The sequence below is a fragment of the Lipotes vexillifer genome, unplaced genomic scaffold, assembly GCF_000442215.2.
Source record: "Lipotes vexillifer unplaced genomic scaffold, Lipotes_vexillifer_v1.1 scaffold519, whole genome shotgun sequence".
NCBI lineage: Eukaryota > Metazoa > Chordata > Mammalia > Artiodactyla > Lipotidae > Lipotes > Lipotes vexillifer.
In genome coordinates this window covers 1,971,903-1,991,896 of record NW_006773945.1, presented here as the reverse complement: position 1 = coordinate 1,991,896, position 19,994 = coordinate 1,971,903, and the positions used below count along the sequence as shown (strand labels likewise).

At 46.4% G+C, this 19,994-nt stretch overlaps 1 protein-coding gene across 1 annotated transcript in view; it reads left to right on the top strand.

Annotated features, from left to right (window-relative positions):
• PLEKHA7 (pleckstrin homology domain containing A7) overlaps window positions 1-19,994 on the top strand; it is a 208,919-nt gene that overhangs the window by 157,063 nt on the left and 31,862 nt on the right. The window contains exon 10 of the mRNA XM_007448586.1: window positions 10,856-11,326. Coding sequence (XP_007448648.1) covers window positions 10,856-11,326 — 471 coding nt within the window. The remainder of the gene's footprint in view (window positions 1-10,855; window positions 11,327-19,994) is intronic.

The window sequence follows — 19,994 nt, the reverse complement described above, 5'->3', positions numbered from 1 at the left end:
GTTCTCCCCTTCTTTATTTTAATTCTTAGAAAATAGAAAATTTTGTTTTATTTTACTTTGCTTCAAATAAAGAAACCTCAGTCCCTTCTAGACTTTACCATTTCTGTAGTCATGCATGTAGGCCCATTCCACTGGATTTGTATTTTATCTCTGCTTGATGCATTTCTTGTGTCCTTCTATAACGTGAGCTCTGAGAGCTCCCTGTGTTTTTACATTGGTTTCTTTCTACCAGCAATGTTTAATGGGTTCTTTCTTGTGTCCCAGCTTTGCTCAGTTCTTCGTGCCTGACTAGGGCACTGGGTCAAAGATAACTTGAGAATGAGATCAGGCTTAATAGGAAAAAGTGCTGTGATTGATAAGTGATGTCTGCCTTGAACCGTTCAGGATGAATTTGCTAGCTGAGATTAGGATTTTTTTGTTGTTGTTTTTTTACTTTTTCCTACCTGAAGATTTTGTAATTAACTATAAGATTTTGGTTTTAGAGGGGCTCCTTCCCTTCTCCACTGGGCTGCCTTCCAGATCTCAGGCCATATGTATAGTCCCTAGCTTTTCTCTGAACTTTTTTTTTTTTTGCGGTGCACGGGGCTCTCACTGCTGTGGCCTCTCCCGTTGCGGAACACAGGCTCCGGACGTGCAGGCTCAGCGGCCATGGCTCACGGGCCTAGCCCCTCCATGGCATGTGGGATCCTCCTGGACCAGGGCACAAAATGTGGGATCTTCCCGGACCGGGGCACGAACCCCTGTCCCCTGCATTGGCAGGCGGACTCTCAACAACTGCGCCACCAGGGAAGCCCCTGAACTTTTAAAATGTGTTCTTACTATGCTCTTAATAAACTCTTAAAATCCCATAATCATCTTTGCCCAAGGTTTCTTCCCCATTTAAAAAAAAAAAAAAAAACTTGTTATACCTTCTGCCGCAGACGAAAAGCAGAATAACATTTCCTCTTAATTTTCTGAGAGATGAAATTGTCAGCCAAGGAAATTCAGACTTATTAAATGTTCTATTTTACCAGAATAAGATGGTCAGACATTTGGTTAGTTAGAAGTATTCATCATGCAGGACTACATCTTGCCTCTCCTCTACTTTGGTGATCTGCTCTGCAAAACCTCCGTCTCTGTTACGTGGGTGGCCCCAACCATAGCTCTTTGTTCTCTCCCTCCTTGTTTCTCACCCAAAAGCTTCTATCCTTATTCATACAGGCAAATGCTTTCTTTATGAATGTGGTACATTAGGACTTCTGACTGCAGGTAAAAGAAAATGCAAATTTACCTTAAAAGGGGAGGAATTTATTGATTCATTTCAATGAAAAGCTCAGGATAGCTTCTAGCTTTAGAAACAGTTGGGTTCAAGGCTCAGACAGTATCATTACAAGTGATTCTCTCAGGCTCTGCCTGCCTGGGCTGGATTCATTCTTTTTTTTTTTTTTTAATCTTTTTTTTTTTTTAGTCGTTGGGGATAGGAGTTTATTAATTAATTTATTTATTTTTCCTGTGTTGGGTCTTCGTTTCTATGCAAGGACTTTCTCTAGTTGTGGCAAGCGGGGGCCACTCTTCATCGTGGCACGCGGATCTCTCACTATCGCGGCCTCTCTTGTTGCGGAGCACAAGCTCCAGACGCGCAGGCTCAGTAGTTGTGGCTCACAGGCCTAGTTGCTCCGCGGCATGTGGGATCCTCCCAGACCGGGCTCGAACCCATGTCCTCTGCATTAGCAGGCAGATTCTCAACCGCTGCGCCACCAGGGAAGCCCTGGGCTGGATTCATTCTTAAACTCCATGTGGAGGTCCCTGGCATATCTAGGACCTGGTGGCTAGATAGCTGCAGTAGCCCCAGACTTGTGTTGTCCAAGGTAAGTTCAACAGGAAAGAGCCAGAGTCTTATCCAGAAGCTCTGAGGTCTTATTCTGATTAGACAGGCTTAGGTCACATTGATTCCCAAAATCACATACTGTGGCTAGGGAATGCATGTACTGATTGGCACAGACCTGGGATACATGCTTCACTTCTGAGAACTAGACCATGGGAACTGAGAGCCAAGTAGGGGTGGGTTCTCAAGTAATGCTAGAGTTATGGGCACAGGAAGGAGAAATGACTTGATGCCATGTGGTAAACGAGATGCAAGCAACCAAAATCCAGGCCACTTCCTACTGTATCAATTTCTTTTGCCTTAAGTACTAACTCCTCCCAGAGTTTAGTCTCTGAAGTTGGGTAGACCGGGGTTTAAATCCCAGCTTTACTACTTTCTAGCTGTGTCACTTGTGCAATTTAGGTATGCTTTTTCAACCTCAGTTTTTCTAAGTTATCGGATTTTTGCAAAGATTAAATTAAACGAGTGTATAAAGTGCTTACTTCGCACGTTGCCTAAGACATAGTTGATACTCCATCCCAGATGTGCCAGCTTCCATAGGGTTTGGTTTAACAATGTCATTGGGTCTTTTTCCTTTGCACCCTTCCAGTTTCATCGTTAGTCCTCTGGATTACATTGGTGATGAATCTCCTCTGAGCAAATCATACTCTCTCCCTTGCCAGGATGTGCCCATCCCCTAGCAGTGTGAGTTGCGGCTCAGCAATCCAGGCTCCCTACAGCACTGCCCCTCAGCCTGCCCCTCACCGCCCTCCTCCTCCAGCCTCTTCCTACGTCCTCCAACCACAGAGGGTGCTGAGCACCATTGCTGCACCTCCTCCCTTTGTCCTCTTGTTTCCTACACAGGCTTCAGGGTCTCTTGATAGACAAGTATTCTTGAGACCTCAGCCCTATGCTGTAAGGAGCACCCAGCACTGCTGCCAGAGCCTGCCCCCTCCCTCCTTCTGTCCATAATTTCTTCTCCCCTATTTCCATGTTATTCCACTTACCAGACTTTGGATTCTGGTTTTTGATTCTCTACAGCCTCCTTGAAATTTGTCTTCTGAGTTGCCCCCTGTTGAACTGGTTATTCTTCTCTTGTCTAAGGATGTCTTGTTCTTTCCAGTAAGCTAAAGCACTAAGCAAGGAGGTCGGCTTGTCCTTACAGTTCACAAAACTGACAAGCAATTCAGATAGGAGGGCCTATGGGAAGACAACTTAATCTCTTTTTTAATCAGTTTCCAAACCCCTCTGGTCTGTGGTGTAACTATAGTCCTGTCTTGGCACTGAAGGAACTTATAGCCTAGTCACCTTTGGCATACAATCCAATCTCCTTAGTAGGGCTTTTGATCCCTGCCTGAGTCTGGTCCCTGCAGGTGCCTTTGGCTCACATTATGCTATTCCTTATCCTCTCGGCCCCAACCATACTCAAATTATTGAATTGGGTGCATTTGTCTGTACTTTTGTCCGCTTCGTCTTTAATTCTACAGTTATTTATTGAGGGCATATTGTGCGTCAGACACTGTTAAGCATACTGAGAAATACAGCAGTCTTCAATAGAGAGGCAAAGTCCCATGCATTCTTGGGTGGGTGAGGGGGAGAGAGACCGTATACAGGCAAACAAATCAACAAGATGATTTTCTATCATGATCTATGCATGAAGGCAGTAAAGTGGAGTGATGAGGTGGGGAGGGACCAAGGGGCAGGGAGTAGCCGCTTTTGTTTGGGTGGTCAGGGGAGGCCTCCATATGGGGAAGGTGTGGAGGTGAGGCCTGATTGATGCAAGAAAGTTGCGTATGTAAAACTTCGAAGAAGAAGAAGAGTGCTCTGGGCAGAAGGTGTGGCACTTACAAATGCCCTGAGGCAGGAATGAGCTCGGAAGTTGTGGCCAATCAGAGCGAGCTAGGGGGAGAAGAGACTGTGATGAGCTCTGGCAGGTAGATGGAGGTCCATACCGTGAGGCCCAGGATCCCTCTGGGCCTTGCTCATCTGCTCCCCTGGCCCTCACCCTTATTAGGACAATTCAGCACAGCCTTCAGGTCCTAGCCTATGCATATTTCTTCCTTCTTTGACCCTCAGTGTGTCAGATGCCTCTGCTTATAGCACTCTTTCGTTCCCTATGCATAGAACTTTCATGTTAAAGTTATGTTGGCCTCCTTTCTCACTGTCACCCTGCTAGACTGTACGCTCCTTGAAAATGAGAATAGTCCTGGCACATAGTAAGCACTCAGTTAATGGATGGGTGTGTGGATGTTTGGCTGGGCACGTGGGTGGTTGGATGGATGAACAAAACTTCTACCTGTAAGATGTTCAGATAAGGACTTGTGGTGTCTGAGAGCAGTCTGAGCACTGCCGTGGGATTGATTGTGGGGATTCAACCTGCTCAGAAGTGGCCCACACGTTTCTGGCTATCTGCACTCTCCTCAGAGCATGGAGTCTTTGGCCTTCCAAACTCTGATCACTTTGGTTAAAGTGTGGCAGGACAACGCCTGAGGTTGGACAAGCCCCATGGACCCCTGACAAAAGTAATTTATAGACATGTTTTCAGCCCAGGTGCAGGGCTTTGGAGTTGGATCAGATGGAATTTGAGTCCTGCTTATGTCACTGGTTGCATGATTCAGAGCAAGTTGCTTAACCTCTCTGAGTTTCACGTTCATTACCTATAATGAAACAATAATATCTCTAGCTTTGTGCAATGATAAGAAGAGATAATATATTTGATAGTGCTTATAGCTTAACTTACTTTTGCAGTTAGTAAGTGCTCACCACAGTCCCTATCTTTCAGTAGAGACAATTTATTGTAAGTAATCTGGTGCTCACGTGAGTGCCCTCAGCCTCTCTGGGCTTGACAGTACTGACCTTGCAAGATTGTTGTAGGGATTAGAGATGGACTATGTCAGGTTCCTGGCACACAGTAGGACGCAGCATATAATAACCAAGCATTGGCCACAGAAAATGAATGACCCAGACTGCAACTGCCGTAGAGAGATGGGAAGTGAGTGAGCTTGGTGCGTGCCAGAACTCCAGACTGGCTCAGGTTGGGCTGTGACAGTTGAGCGTTACTTACCCAGCTAGAAGGAAGAGGGATGGATTCTCCGGGCAGGAATGAACAAAGTTGAGGAGACCTGGCAGCCTTTATGTATCTTTCCTTTCTTCTTCGTCTGGTTTGTCAGGTCCTTAAAGCTTCACAGGGGACTTTGCCGATAGCCACTCTGCTGAGGCAAGTGATGGCCTCGGGTGGGAGTCTGGTGTTTCATTTATCCTTCAGTCTCACTCTTCTCTGGGGGAGGACAGGCCCTCTTCTTGTTTATTTACAGCAGAGCGTGAAAGGAAGCAAGTTATCTTCCCCCATCCCAGGGGAACTGCCCTATTTAACTCTGGGGAAAAGTAGAAACCGATTCCTGTCTCTGTTTCTCTCCAGCCATTTCCTTCCTCAAATCTAGGAACTAATTCAACTGAGCAAGCCTGCCTTCATGCTTCCTAGAGACTTTGGGCCCATTCTCTTCAGCCTTTTATGCAAGTCTATGGACTGTGCTCAGGGTGGGCTCTAGCTTTTGAGCCCACTGTCCTCCTGAGCCTTGGGGTCAGTGCTCAGGAACTTCTGCTCTTGACCTGGCTCAGACCAAACTCTCTAAGGATATCAGTGGCCTGACCCTTGTTCTTGGGCTATTAGTTTGGTCATTTAGGTATGGTGAGTAGGGAGGGATCCTCCAGTGGGATTGCGACAGGAAGGCTGTGTCTGCCAACAGGACCAAGGTCCAGCCAAGCTCCTACAAGCTGTCGTTCCTTTTCTCACCCAAATCTTTGAATGAGATTTCAGGGGTGTGTGTGTTTAACATTAAGATAGAAGTAAATATTGTTCCTTATTTCCTGGTGAGATAAAGGGTTTGGAGGCAGAATAAAATAATAGTCAGTGTACAACTGCTTGGTATGATCTGTTTACTTCCAAGTTCTTGTGAAGGACAGGAATAAGAAAGAAGTATCCTCAGTCTGAGATAGGTGCTCTCCCCACTTGCAGGGGAAAACAAGGATTTTCTCTAAGCAGACATAAAGCATTGCTGTGATGTGCTGAAAATGGGGTGGCCCAGTCCCTGCTAATGATGGGCTCAGCCCCTTGTATCAGTTAGGGATTGCATTTGGTTGCCAGTAATAGAACAATCCAACTTAGGGTGGCGTAATCAAATTGAGTTTTAGTTTTCTCACTAGCAGGGATCCAGAGTCAGTTAATTTGGGCTAATGTAGTAGCTCCATGATGCTATCAGGGACCCAGGCTCTTTCTCACTTTCTACCCAGATTTTGGCAGGTGGCTTTCATCCTCATTTTTGTCACCTTGCAATCCAGCATAGAGTCTAAGTTCCAGGCAGGAAGAAGGGAAGGGTTAGCTAAGAGAGCTAAGCGTTCCTTCTTTTAAAGGCTTTCCTGGAAGACCCATCCAGCAATTTCTGTGCACATCTTATTGGCCAGATTTATGTTACACCGTCAGCTCCAAGGGAGGTTAGGAAATTTAAGTTTTTTGTTGGGTACATTTGCCACTTTGAAAAAACTGGGGCCAGGAAGAAGGAGGGAATAGACGTTGGAAGCCAGTACATTTGTATTTGAGGACACGCTGTTTGCCAGCCCCAGTGCTGTGCTCTTCCTGTGCATTGTCTCCTTTAATCCTCAAAACGACCCAAGGAGGCGGGGGTTGTCCGCATTTTGCAGATGAGGAACCTCAGACCAGAGAGGTTAGGGACTTGCCCAAGGTCACCCAGCTTCTATGGGCAGGAGCCAGCTCTTGAATCCGGGTCTGACTGGCTCTAATCCTATGCACTCTGGGTTTGTCAAGCTTGAGAAGTGACACATGTGGCCAAAATGGTCACCAAATGTCAGGAATTCCCTGTGTTTTTGAATAGTCACTGATTCCAGGTGCTCACAACAATAGTAATGACCTGCACAAGAAAGGCTTGTGTCATCTTAGCTGAACATCTGTGCCCTGCATGGCCAACTTCTCTGAATGACACCGTCACTGAAAGCCAAGGAATACTTCATTCTTTCCCACCACTGTGCTAAACTGAGCATTGCAAATCTATTGTGATAGATCTCCTGATGTGAGAAGTCATGTGTTACACTGGTGGGAATGCAAGGAGACAGGGAGAAGACCAAAAAACACTTTTGCCTTAAATCCTGTAACTTACTAAGTTAAATGTTTGTGAGGTAAGGTGGGGGAGTCGGGAACATTCCCTTCACCTTTCTTACCTGTAGCCAGAGCCTGAACGTTTTGGACACAAAGGCATCTTATCTGAGGTGAGTCCCAGCAGCTGTGGAAATAGAAGCTGTTCATAACCCCGAGTATTAGGGCCTAGAAAGCTGCCAGGTAGCAAGCAGATAGCCATTCCTTTAGCCGTCCTCTAAAGGTTTGTTTTGCAGTAAATGCTGGTGTCGATCTGAGAAAAGGGTTTGTCTTTCTCAATCAACTTTATATTCAGGACGTGTTGGCATGTATCGGAGTATGTACACTCATATGTACACACACAGTAGGGACTACTATTTGTAGTTATAAGTTAATTCCAAGGTTAGAAAAGACTGGCAAACTCCGTGATTTGGGGTCAGCTTATGAGAACAGTATTAAATGTGGTTACCATGATTAAATCAGGCTTTAGGATTGTCTGGGTTTGACAGCAGAGGCTATTTTCTCTACTACTTTCTTATATCTCCTAGTGCCTGTACCAGTGGGGATATATAGGTTCTCAATAAATACGTGGAAGTTGATTGGTAAAGGAAGAAAAATCCCCGTTGCAGTTGGTTCGACTAAGACATAGTACCCACAACCCCCGGGTTCTGAAGTTGAGGAAATCCTCTTATTTTATTTTATTTTAAAATTTATTTTATTGAAGTATAGTTGGTTTACAATGTTGTGTTAATTTCTGCTGTACAGCAAAGTGACTGTACAAAGTGCTGTACATTCATTTTCATATTCTTTTCCATTCTGGTTTATCACAGGATATTGAATATAGTTCCCTGTGCTATACAGTAGGACCTTATTGGTTATCCATTCTATATATAATAGTTTGCATCTGCTAATCCCAAACTCCCAATCCATCCCCACACCTCCCCACCCCCTGCAACCATAAGTCTCTTCTCTGTATCTGTGGGTCTGTTTCATAGATAAGTTCATTTGTGTCATATTTTAGATTCTACATATCAGTGATATTATATGGTATTTGTCTTTCTCTGTCTGACTTACTTCACTTAGTATGCTATCTCCAGGTCCATCCATGTTGCTGCAAATGGCATTATTTCATTCTTTTTAATGGCTAAGTAACATTTCATTGCATATATGTACCACATCTTCTTTATCCATTCATCTGTCGACTGAAGAAACCCTCTTTTCCCTTCAATTCTAACGTCATCCATTTAGGTGCATATTCGTTTTACTACATGGCTTTTACGGCAAGGGGCTGTTTATCTTTGTGGTGGGAATAACAAGGAGGTATAGTTACTTCGGTCTCACAATTGGAGTAAGCAGGTTATAAAGCTTCATTCCGTATCTTGGCTGGGGTGTGACCCAGAGGGCAGCCAGAGCTTTAATCTTCTAGACATCAGCCTAAGCACACCACTAAGGGGTGGTTTCCTGAATGTGAGAAACAGTAGAGAAGATAAAGGCCAACTTAGATGACTTGAAGGCTGGGGTTACACTGATGTGGTGATGGGAGGGAGGATTAAAGGGAGAAAAGAAAGACAAAGTTAAAACCTGTAATGTGTACATTGTGGAACAGAGTTGTCCCTTTAAAAACTTACGGTAAGAATTGCTTTTTCTTAAAGTGCAGGTCCCTGAATATTTCCCATATGTTCCTACTACTTGAGCTTATAGACTCACTGGACTTTAAGAATGGAAGGGTCCTTGGAGATCACCATCTAAATATGTCATTATAAAATGATGTAATAGGACTCCTTCTGCTATAAGTAATAGAGACCAAACTCAGACTAGCTTAAGTGAGAAACAGAATATATTGATGCACAACCAAAAAGTCCAAGGATATATCTGGTTTAGGTATGGCTAGATCTAGGAGTTCAGGCCAAGTCTTTAAGATTCTATTTCTCTCCGTCTGCTTTTCTTGGTGTTGGTTTCACTCTCAAGTAGCTGCTTCCCATGTAGTCGTAGCAGCTCAAGACCAGCTCCAACCAGAGTCCTAGAGCTAACTCTGATTGGCCTGGATTGGGTGATGTGTCAGCCTCTGAGCCAGTCACTGAGACTTTGGAGCCTCAGCTCCACAGGGACTTGTAGAGTCAGCAGCACCTTTTAAACCACAAGGACTGAGCGTGGGGGAGGGTGATCCCCAAATGAAAATTGAAACACTGTTAGGAGAAGGGGTGGGAGATGTGGGGGAAGATGTCCCCTAGTGATGGATAGAAGAAGGTCCAAACAAGCTTTTTTTTCCCCCTCACAAAGCTTTGGGTTTTCATGGAGAAGTCACGAGTACATGGACATGAGATGTGAGATTGCTTTTCTCAGTTTCCATGCCTAAGTTAAGGCCAACAGTTCAGCCTGCACACACTAAGAAGCAGACCTGTGTTAGGGTTTGTATTTTCACTTTACATTGACATTTTAACCAGCTCCTTGACTGGATTGATCTGCCCTGAATCAGTGCTGATTACTGGTAGCTGAGGTTCTGAGATATGTTGCAGGGACGCCTGAGGTCTGGCCACTGAGATGTAAAGGCAGCAGCATTTCCATTGTTCATTCTCCTGTTGAAATGGAGAACCCTCAGGCTTGGCTATTTCAAGGAGTGATGGATGTCTAGACCAGGACCTTTTTACCAAGGAGCACAAGTCGACCAGCTGCCCATTCAAGGTTCCCTGGTAATTTTTCTGGTCCTTCTGAGCTAGGCTGGAGTGGGTTCCCCTGCCTCCCCAGTCTAAACTCTGCTAAGATCATGGAACTGCTGCTGCTGTCTCTCTGGTATCAAGTAATGAGGAGGCAGACATAACTAGGACCCAAGGAGGTGGGGAGAAAGGCAGCTTCCAGTGCGAGATGGGCCATGAAAGAAACCTGCCCTTCTCTATGCCCCAGAAGCTCTTTAGCCTCGGTTCACGTCCTCCGCTGTCACCCCCACCCCATTCTCCTTTACAGTTTCCAGGTCTGCATATGTGCAAATCATGGACATGCATTTGGAGAGGCAGTAGAGAGCAGTGGCTATAGCACATTGGCTCTGCAGTCTGCCTGGGATTAAGCCCTGGTGTCTCTCTTTCCCAGCAGTATGGTCTTGGGCAAATCATTTATCTTCTCTGTACCTCCGTTTCCTTATCTCTGAGATCTGCCTAATAATACTTCAGAGAATTTTTGTCAGGTCAGTGTTCTTGCATTCCTGTTTGAACAGTTCCCCGACAAGATAGATAAGTAGTCATATAAAGAGATTGCTGTGCCAATTCTCTACTCACCATCTTGGAAGAATGTTAATTATGCTGCTAATTGTACTTTGGGCCGTGCTGGATGCCAGTGGGAGAGACCCTTGGCTCAGGAGCCTTCTGTCCAAGCTGAGCTGCCCCAGACAGACAGGTGGACAAATAGCAAAAGGGAAAGGCATGAGAATACCACATGTACCATTTGTTTGTTCATTGGTATTTATAGAGCTCCTATTCTGTACCGTTATTTCACGGAAGTTCTGGGCATACGATGAATGGCCAGCTGGGCCTCTGGCCTGAAGGAGCTCATAGTCTACTTGGGCGCTAGATGAGTAAACATGCAGTTATGGTCCAGTGTGATTAGTGTAATAGTGGGGTCAGCTGAGATCCTGATCTAGACTGGGTGTGTGCATGTGTATGGTGGCTTCCTGGAGGAGGTGACATTTAAGCCAGATCCCCGAGGAGTAGAAGTTAGGCCAGCAGAGTAAGGGGATAGGTATGAAAGGAGCTCCAGGCAGAGGGAAGAGCCCATGCAAAGGCCTGGAGGTAATTGGAGTGTAAAGTGTATCCTTTGGGGAGTCTTGGCTGGGGGTTCCAGTCTGGATTGGGCTGAACGTGCTGCTGTCATTGCAGGGACATGGAGAAGGTGGAGCGGCAGGCGGTCCCCCAGGCCAACCACACAGAGTCCTGTCGAGAATGTGGCCGCATGGGACCCGGACATGCAAGGGATTGTTCTCATCGCAAACACGAGGATTCCTTTGGATTCGAGAGGCGGGAGCAGGAGGAAGACCGGTACCGCTCCCAGAGGGACCCGCTGGAGGGCAAGCGGGACAGGAGCAAGGCCAGGTCCCCATACTCACCCGCCGAAGAGGATGCCTTGTTCGTGGATTTACCCTGTGGCCCGAGAGGCCAGCAGGCTCAGCCCCAAAGGGCGGAGAGGAACGGTGTGCTGCCTGGCACATCTGGCCCAGGAGAGCAGAACGGGACTGGCGGGTACCAGCGGGTCTTTCCTTCTAGGACCAACGCTGAGAAGCACAGCCAGAGGAAGAGCAGCCTGGCGCACGTGGAGCAGTGGGCAAAGACCCAGAAGGCGGACGGCAGGAGGTCAGTAATGGACTCAGGATCGCTGCCGCTAATGAGCATAAAAATGTAAAAAGAGTAGCTATCACTTACCCAGCACATGCTGGTACATTGCTGGCCTTGAACTCTACCTCTGTTATCTCCATAAATCCCTGCAATAGCCTTGCAAGGAGGGGTGATAACCTCAATTTATAAACAAAGAAATTGGGGCTTGGAGAAGTGAGGGAACCTGCCCAGGGCACACAGATAAGCAGCAAAGGGAGAGTTTAGACTCAGTCCGTGAGCCTCCCAAGTGCACGCGAGATTATATCGGGGGTAGGGGTTTCCCATTCCCCAGGGAGCGTACCTTGAGACTGTCGGCATGTAGACAGTAACTGACCTTCTCCTCTTACTTAGTTACTTCTCTGCATCTGGGAAGTATTTGTAGCAGCCGGAGTAAATACAGATCCGTTTTTAGTTCCAGGCACGTAGAGAAGTGCTCAGGCACTGTTGACATTAAGCTTTATTATACCCATTCCTTCAAGAAGTGGTTTTAATTATTTAGAGGGGATGCACCTCTTGCTATTTGCAAAGCACTATCTGTATTTTATTATAATTTTAGATTAACTAGGACACATTTATGAATGTGAAGAATTCAGGGTCACTCAGCTTCCACATTGTCCTTAGAAGCCACCGTGTGTTGTCTTCACTTTGAAGACAGCAAATCCCCCTCACCATCCTCAGGCTTCTATTTATTTATTTATTTATTTATTTTTGCGGTACACGGCCCTCTCACTGCCGTAGCCTCTCCCGCTGCGGAACACAGGCTCCGGACGCGCAAGCTCAGCAGCCACGGCCCACGGGCCCAGCCGCTCCGCAGCATGTGGGATCCTCCTGGACCGGGGCACGAACCCGTGTCCCCTGCATCGGCAGGCGGACTCCCAACCACTGCGCCACCAGGGAAGCCCATCCTCAGGCTTCTAAAACAAACCCCAGACTGGAGACGAGATAGCAAAGTCGTGGTGCATTCAGAAAACCCGCCAAGGGCTGGAGGGGCCACAGTGGATGTGTCAGAGCTCAGGCCAAGTCTGCCACAGGCCTGATACACATGCCTTTAAAGTGCCGCTCTCCATTCTCCCTGCTGTGAGGCCCACACTTTCCGCTGTGGGGTCTGGAGGTGGTGGTGCTCCAAGGGGAATAGGCTAGGCCTCTTTTTAGGTGGGTGGGGCTGTTGTGAATATGTGGGTGTTGTATGCATGTGTGGGTTGTGTAACTTCTTTAATCTGGTCCAGGTGGGCTATTGTGAGGTTAGGTGGTGGAGAACTCACTGGGAGTTAATGGAAACGCCCTAAGCAGTTGGTAGACATTGTTGTGGGTCAGACTAGGAGAAGGAAGGCCCTTTGTGTTGTAGCTAAGACCTTCCCATTCCCTCCTGGGACAGACCAGGTGTCAGTTCTGTTTGATCAGATTTTGTGTTTTATTGAAAATAGCTACTGCCCAAGGGCACAGAGGAGGGAAGCTGCTATTCTTGGTGCTGGGCTAGGTAGACCTCCTAGGAGGTAGTTCTAAGTGACCTTACTGCTGAATGAGATTGGAAAGCTGGCAGGGGTTGTATCGTGCAGGTCCTCATAGTCCAAGGTAAGGAATTTGGATTTTATTTGAAAAAGCAATAAGGAGAGCCACTGGAAGGTTTTAAACAGGTAAATGATGTGATCTGATTCACAAAGAAGATAAGAGCCTAGGGAAGAGGCTGTTGCAGTAGTCCAGCATGGTGCCAATGGAAATAGAAATAGATTTGAGGTACATTTTGGAGCTTGAAACAGAAAAGTTTGTCAATGAATTGGATGTGCAGGATGAGAGAAAGGGAAGAGGAACAAGGATGACCCCTTAAATTTTGACTTAACAACCGGGTGGTTGCTGAGATGGGGAAGACTTAGGAACAAGTTTTGGGGGCAAATCGGGGTTTCCATTTTGGGGACTTTTTTTTTTTTTTTTGCGGTACGCGGGCCTCTCACTGTTGTGGCCTCTCCCGTTGCGGAGCACAGGCTCCGGACGCGCAGGCTCAGCGGCCATGGCTCACGGGCCCAGCCGCTCCGCGGCATGTGGGATCTTCCCGGACCGGGGCACGAACCTGCATCCCCTGCATTGGCAGGCGGACTCTCAACCACTGCGCCACCAGGGAAGCCCCATTTTGGGGACTTTTAAGTTTGACAAACCTATTAACTATCCAGTGAGGGAGGTGTTAAGTTAGGCACTTGGATATGGATTGTGGTGTGGAGGTTTGACATTTGGTTGGACATGCTGATTGGGAGCAATCAGTGCATAAGTGGTATCCCAACTTGGATGTTAGCAACAGAAGGGGGATCCAGTAGAGGAGACAGTGTGTCAGGGAGAAGCTACTCGTGATAAGTTAGCTGTTTCCTTTTATATGTATTGATAGCAACTCTTAGGAACTGAAGTTGGTATGGGGCTGACTAGGGCAGGTAAAAGCAGGAGAAACCAGAAATAGAAGCAGATAGAAAGGGCATGGGTTTGGCCCTGATAAGCCTGTATTTCCTACTGAAGAGTCTGGATTTAATCTTGAAGGCCCATGAAAGCCATTGATGGACTTAAAACAGGAGCATGGCATGATAGTTTCTAATATTTAGGAGGGTGGTTTGAAGGGTGTCGGCAGGGAAGAGGCCTCAGGAGATTTTTCAGACTAGATATTCCTTACCTCATCTCAGTTCTCACACAGCAGGCCCATGAATATGGTGAAGAAATTTCCCAGGCTATTCTGATGTACCCCACCCAAAATGAGAATGGCAGGTGTTTTTTTGTTTTTTGTTTTTTGTTTTTTGCGGTACGCGGGCCTCTCACTATTGTGGCCTCTCCCGTTGCAGAGCACAGGCTCCAGACGCGCAGGCCCAGCGGCCATGGCTCACGGGCCCAGGCGCTCCGCGGCATGTGAGATCTTCCCGGACTGGAGCATGAACCCACGTCCCCTGCATTGGCAGGCTGATTCTTAACCACTGCGCCACCAGGGAAGCCCAGAATGGCAGTTTTAATTACCCCTTGTTTAAAAAACTTTTTTTTATTAAAGTAATACCTGTATATAGTTTTAAGAATTTAAGTAGTATGACCCCATCCATCCCTATTCCTGATTCCACCATCTTTGAGGCAACCACTTTCACTTCTTTTAGTAGTTTTATGTATTTATCTCTATATTTCCAAATAAGATAACTTATACTGCTGTTTCTTGAGTTTTCAGTTTTAGTTAACTATCAACATTCTACTCTAGGTGATAAAGATTCAAGTCTCATTCCCCCCCTCTACCTTTCCTTTCCAAAGACACACGTACCCTTATCCCAGCTTCATAATATAGTTATAGCATAATTTTTGTTTAGATCACTAGTCAGTTTTTACATTATTATATATGTGAAGTATAAATATTCACAGCTGGACCATGTAGTATACAATAATTAAATTTCATTTGTGGTACAGTTTTTTATTTTCTGGTATTGATAATTTTCATGCTTATAGCTTGCTTAGTTTTCTCTGTACCCATTACTAATTCATCACCAAATTCATAGCTAAATGTGTAAATCTCTCTTTGCTCAGTACCCTCAAATAATCAGTAATCTACTTACAATGTAAAAAATCCAAATAAGACCAATGGGTAAATACTGAAAAATAAGTGTCCTCCTATTTTATTTCAGAAACCTAGATCTACTCCCCAAAGACCAACCACTATATTAAAAACAAAACAAAACAAAAATCCATGTTCTTCACCTTGCTTTGTTCCACTTAATATATCAATAAGTATATCGATAGATATTTTAAGATGTCTTGGCTTATCTGTATCAGCACATATAGACATATTATTAATTTGAAATGGTGCAGAGTATTGCATTGTATGCATCTACAGTGATCTTTATACCATTTCCCTATTGATGGGTAATTAGGTTGGTTATAAACACTTGCTATTACAAACTATGCTGCAGTGAATATCCGTGCTTAATTGTCTTTGCAAACACGTGCAGGTATACTTGAAGAACAAATTACTTGAAGTGGAATAACTAGGTCGGAGGATATATGTGATTTTAATTTTGATTGATATTACAAAATTGACCTTCAACAATGCTGTTTGAGTTTATACCCCACCAAAAGTGTCCCTGTTTCCCCACCCCACATCATCTCTGGAAACTGCTATTTTAGGTTAACTGCTTGCTCTGGTGACCATATAGAAGATGGTTAAATGGAGAAGAGTCTGGAAAGAACATGACCAAGTATGAGGTGGTCATATTTTGGGTAGGAGGCAAAGAAGACCTAAACAGAAGCGGTAAAGATGGTGAGGATTGTGAGGAGGGGAGGGACAGGATACATAGACGTTGAGACTGGGTAGGTATAGGGCTTGGGAAACTGATTCATCCAGGGCTGGAAGGTGAGGAGGGCCACAGGTGGAGTTGAGGTTAACATCCAAGTTTGACTTGGTTAATAGGTGCATGTGGTGCTGTGCACAAGATGTGAGCATGGGAGAAAGAAATGAGCTTGGAGAGGAATGCGGTGCCTGTGGAGTGGCCAGGTGGAGATAAGCAGTAGGTTATAGGGAATGTGGGTTCAGCTTAGGGAGAGATTTGGAAGTCATTGCCCTAGAGGTGGTAACTGATGCCCTGGCAATAGTCAAGATCACCGAGGGTTGAATGCTTAGAGCAGTGGTTCTTAATCGTGGCCACACAATTTGGTCATTTGAGGCCCTGCTCAAGAGATTTTGCCTTATTTGGTCTGGGGCAAGGTGAGGGCATCAGTCTGCTTTAAAAGCTCTCCAGGTGATACCAGTATATGAGAGAGGTTTGACATTTACTGAGGCCTGGGTCCCATGCTGGAAAATCTGATTCTGATGATCCGAATTTCAGCCTGGACCTCAGGAGTTTTCAAACCCCCCCCTACCCCTGGTGATTCTAGCATGTAATCAGGGTTGAGAATAACTAGCTTAGAACAATAGCAGAGGGCCAAAGGCAGAACCCTGAGGATCTCCCGTCCAAGGGGGTGGGCAAAAGCAGAGTCTGCATAAAGAAGTCTAGCAGAAGATGGAGGAGGAAAACCGGCGTGTGGTGAGGGAAGTTTCCTTTGGAAGGAGTCCAGTGGGCAGCATGAGACTGCTCCCTGGATGTGGTGCCTTCTAAGGAGGCTGGGTACCACGGAAGGAGAATCTGGAATGTCAGGGTCTCTCTCCTGGTCTCACGCTCAGTAGCAGAGGCCTTTGGTTCCCCTGAGCTTCTTGATGGGCTTAAATGAGTAGACCTTCTTAATAGAACTAGAATTTTGAAGTTAAGTCAGGAGGCAGAGTAATGCGAGGGGAAGGCCAAAGGGAACCAGAAGGAAGGCATGGCCATTGAGAAACCCTTCGTGGCAGGGGTGCAGAAAGGAGTTTGCAAAGCTGTACTGCTGGTATAAGTTGTAAGTTATGAGTTGTGGTTGTGAAATGTCTCTACATAACTCTGGCAGCCCACAGACCTACGTTATTCTGCTATACATAATGAGGGCTGGGAGCACATGGGGAGCTAAAGGATGAGAAGTCAACTGCAAGGAGATAAGAGGTGGTTGGGGAAGGCGTCAGACTGTCCCTAGGATGTGAGGGGGGAGTTCGAGCCCTTCTTATCTAAGGGGCAGGGAGACATTAGGTCTAAATGAAAACAGTGTGTTGGCCTTGGAGGCCATTGAGCGCTCGGTAAGAGGAATCTCAGTCTAATGACAGAAGTAGTTCTGAGGAGGCTGAAAGTAAACATGAGGGATTGAAGACGACCCTTTGAGAAGAAAGCCGTCAGCCTCTGCGTAAGCAGAGTGCTCAACGTCTGATCGTTCACCTGTAGCTGGGAAGGACTGCATATTGCATCTCACAGTTATCTTTTTTTTTTTTTTTCCTTAAAGATGTGTTTGTAATTTCTTACAGTCAAGTAATAAGTAGTTCTGGCCTCCTGTTGATAGTACAGAAGAGGGCTATCCCTGCTCTGTGTATGATTGAGACTGTGCTAAATTGGAAGGAGGGTTGTTTGAGCTGTGATATGATCTCATATTCTCGGCTCTAGACCACACAGGGAATTATTTCTAATTGTTCTTTTAGTACTTGGAGATGTATATTATATTTCACTTTTTTAAACTCCTTTGGAATGATGGTTTGCAAGGACAGACTGATACACCCTTAGAATCTTACCACATTCTTTGAGGTTGTTTCGAAATTCTAGCCTTCCATTTTTTCCCCGGTGTTTAAAGTAATGCATACTTGTAAAATAAAATGGCAGGGGTGGGTGTCGAGTCAGGGATGCAAACATTACCACAAGGAACAGAGTAAAGCGTGGAAGTCCTGCACAACCGATGTGGAAGCTCAGGTAAGGACTGCCTGCTGCATAAGTAATTGGTTGTAAAACTTGATTTCACGTTTCGATATGACCATTTTATAGGGGCTATATCAGAATATATAGGTGCCTTTTGGAAAGGGAGCCCCCCGTGGCACAGCGGGATTTGAGGGCAGGAGATCTCGAGCCTTCTTTTGGATAAAGCTGGGGTTGGGGGCCAGCAAATGGATCTGCTCTTAGGACAGAGCTGCTCTGCGCGTTCCTGCCTGCTCCAGGGTGACCCTTTACCTCATCTTACAACCCTACCTCCTGTGTTCCTCCCTCCACCATCCGTTGGTTACTGTGGTTTGGCCTCTGGCACCAGGACTCACCATTGATTGCACTGGGGTCTTTGGGGTCACCCCCAAATGGCCAGCTCTGGGGGGATGGCCAGCAGTGCATAAGCAGAGGGCACAGGCTAGAGGATAAGCTGAGGGCTTTGGGGCACTGCCTTGGCGGCGGTGGACTCTGACCATCTGAACACCACAGGCAGGCATGGGGAGTGGGCTGCAGGGCCAGACTGAAGGGGTGTATAGAGCGAGCAGGGCTGGGACGTGCTTTGCATCGTTTGCATTTTGCTTCAGGCACAATGATCAATGGTTAGTAAAGTCATGAACTCCCCAGGGGAAGCCCCCAGCCTGGTTTCTGCCATTGCCACCACTGCTGTTTGAGGGTTCAGGCACTGCCCCTTCCTCACAGACTCATTCCCCTCTGACTCTGGGAAATCCATAGCAAACCCTGCCACCTGGTGGCAAGGAGACAAGCTGGGCAAGCTGAAGAGATCTTAAAATTACTTCCCGTAATTGCAAAGATAACGATAAAAAGGGAGAAGAAAGCCACCCTTTTTTGAATGACAACTACTTTTAATCCTCACAACAATCTATTAAATGGTTCTTAGTAGCCCCATTTTACAGTAAGGAGAGTGGACAATGAGTTAAAAAACAATTAGAACAGCACTTCTCAAACATCAACCACCTGGAGGGCTTGTTAAACCACAGGTGGCTGGGCCCCACCCCCAGGGTTCCTGATTTCAGGTGGGGCCTGATAACCTGCATTTCTGGCAAGCTCCCAGGTAGTGCTGATGCTGCCGGACTACACTTCGAGCTTAGAACAAGGTCCGGTGAGCGCCGCTGTAATAAAGATTTGGTAGATAAAATTGATAGGTAAAGGCAGAGTCAGGATTCCAGCCCAGGCCTGACTCCAGAACCTGTCCGTTTTACATCCTGCTGCCTCTCAGGTTAGACTTTTAAAGCTTAATAAAACTGTAGCTGGCCCTTGCTGAATTTTTCTTTCAGAAAATAAGATGGCTGGTCGGTAGTAGTTTTCACCATCCTATCCAGCTTTTGCGTGCCGGAGTATTTGTTGAAGGGCTGGTTATGTGTCAACACTTTCTCAGACTGCGGACAACACCGCAGAGTGTAAGACACAGTTGCTGCCCAGCAAGGATTTACAGCTTGTCTGGGGAAGAGACAGCTTACGGGTAGGAAAAGGTTACATCAATACAGGACCTTGGAAAAGTTACAGACTGTACAGTAACTAGGTCAGAGCAGGGCAGGAACCCTGAGGGCTGTGGCATTGCAGAAGGCCTCTGTGGAAGAGGCGTGGGACAGTGTCCTGGAGAATGAGTGAGATTTGGTGATAGGGCAAGGTGAGCCCATACAGGTAGGGGAAGGAGGAACAGTATTATGAGAATAAGGAGAGAGAAGTGGGAAGGGAGCACCCACTGGTGAAGGTACTGCCTGTGTATCAGGCAAGGAGCCTGTGTTCTCTTCCTGTCTCATGTATTCTTCAGGGCAGCCTTAGGAGGCAGGTAGTTCTGTCCTCATGTTATAGGTAAGGAAGCTGAGGCTCAGAGCAGTCAGGTAAGCTGCCTAAGGCCACACAGCTAGTGGATTCAACCCTAGGTCAGACTTCCTCTGCTTTTTCTACTGCAGAAAGTTGTCCAAGTGTGTAGGAGGCCAGGCAAGATTAAGATGAGGCCCTCACACTCAAGCTCCAGCAAGTGCAGGGGTGCACCTGAGAGGGGGGTGCCTCCTTAAATGTTGGACCCTTGACGGCCAACTTGCCCCAATTTGATTCTGGCCCGGGTAGGAGGAGCAGTGAGAAAACAGCAGGAAGGGAAGGTGGGTTGAGGTCAGGTGCTAGAGAGCTGTGAGTATCAGGAGAAGGGGGTTAGATTTTATTTCATAAGCATTAGGGAGCCATTGATGGTTTTTGGAGCACAGGAGTGATTAGATCCAAGCAGTTGACTCTGTACGGCATAGAAACTAATTAGGAAGGTCTCAGAGTTGTCTGGGTGGAGGGAGTTAATCAGGATCTGGATTAAAGTAATAGGGAAA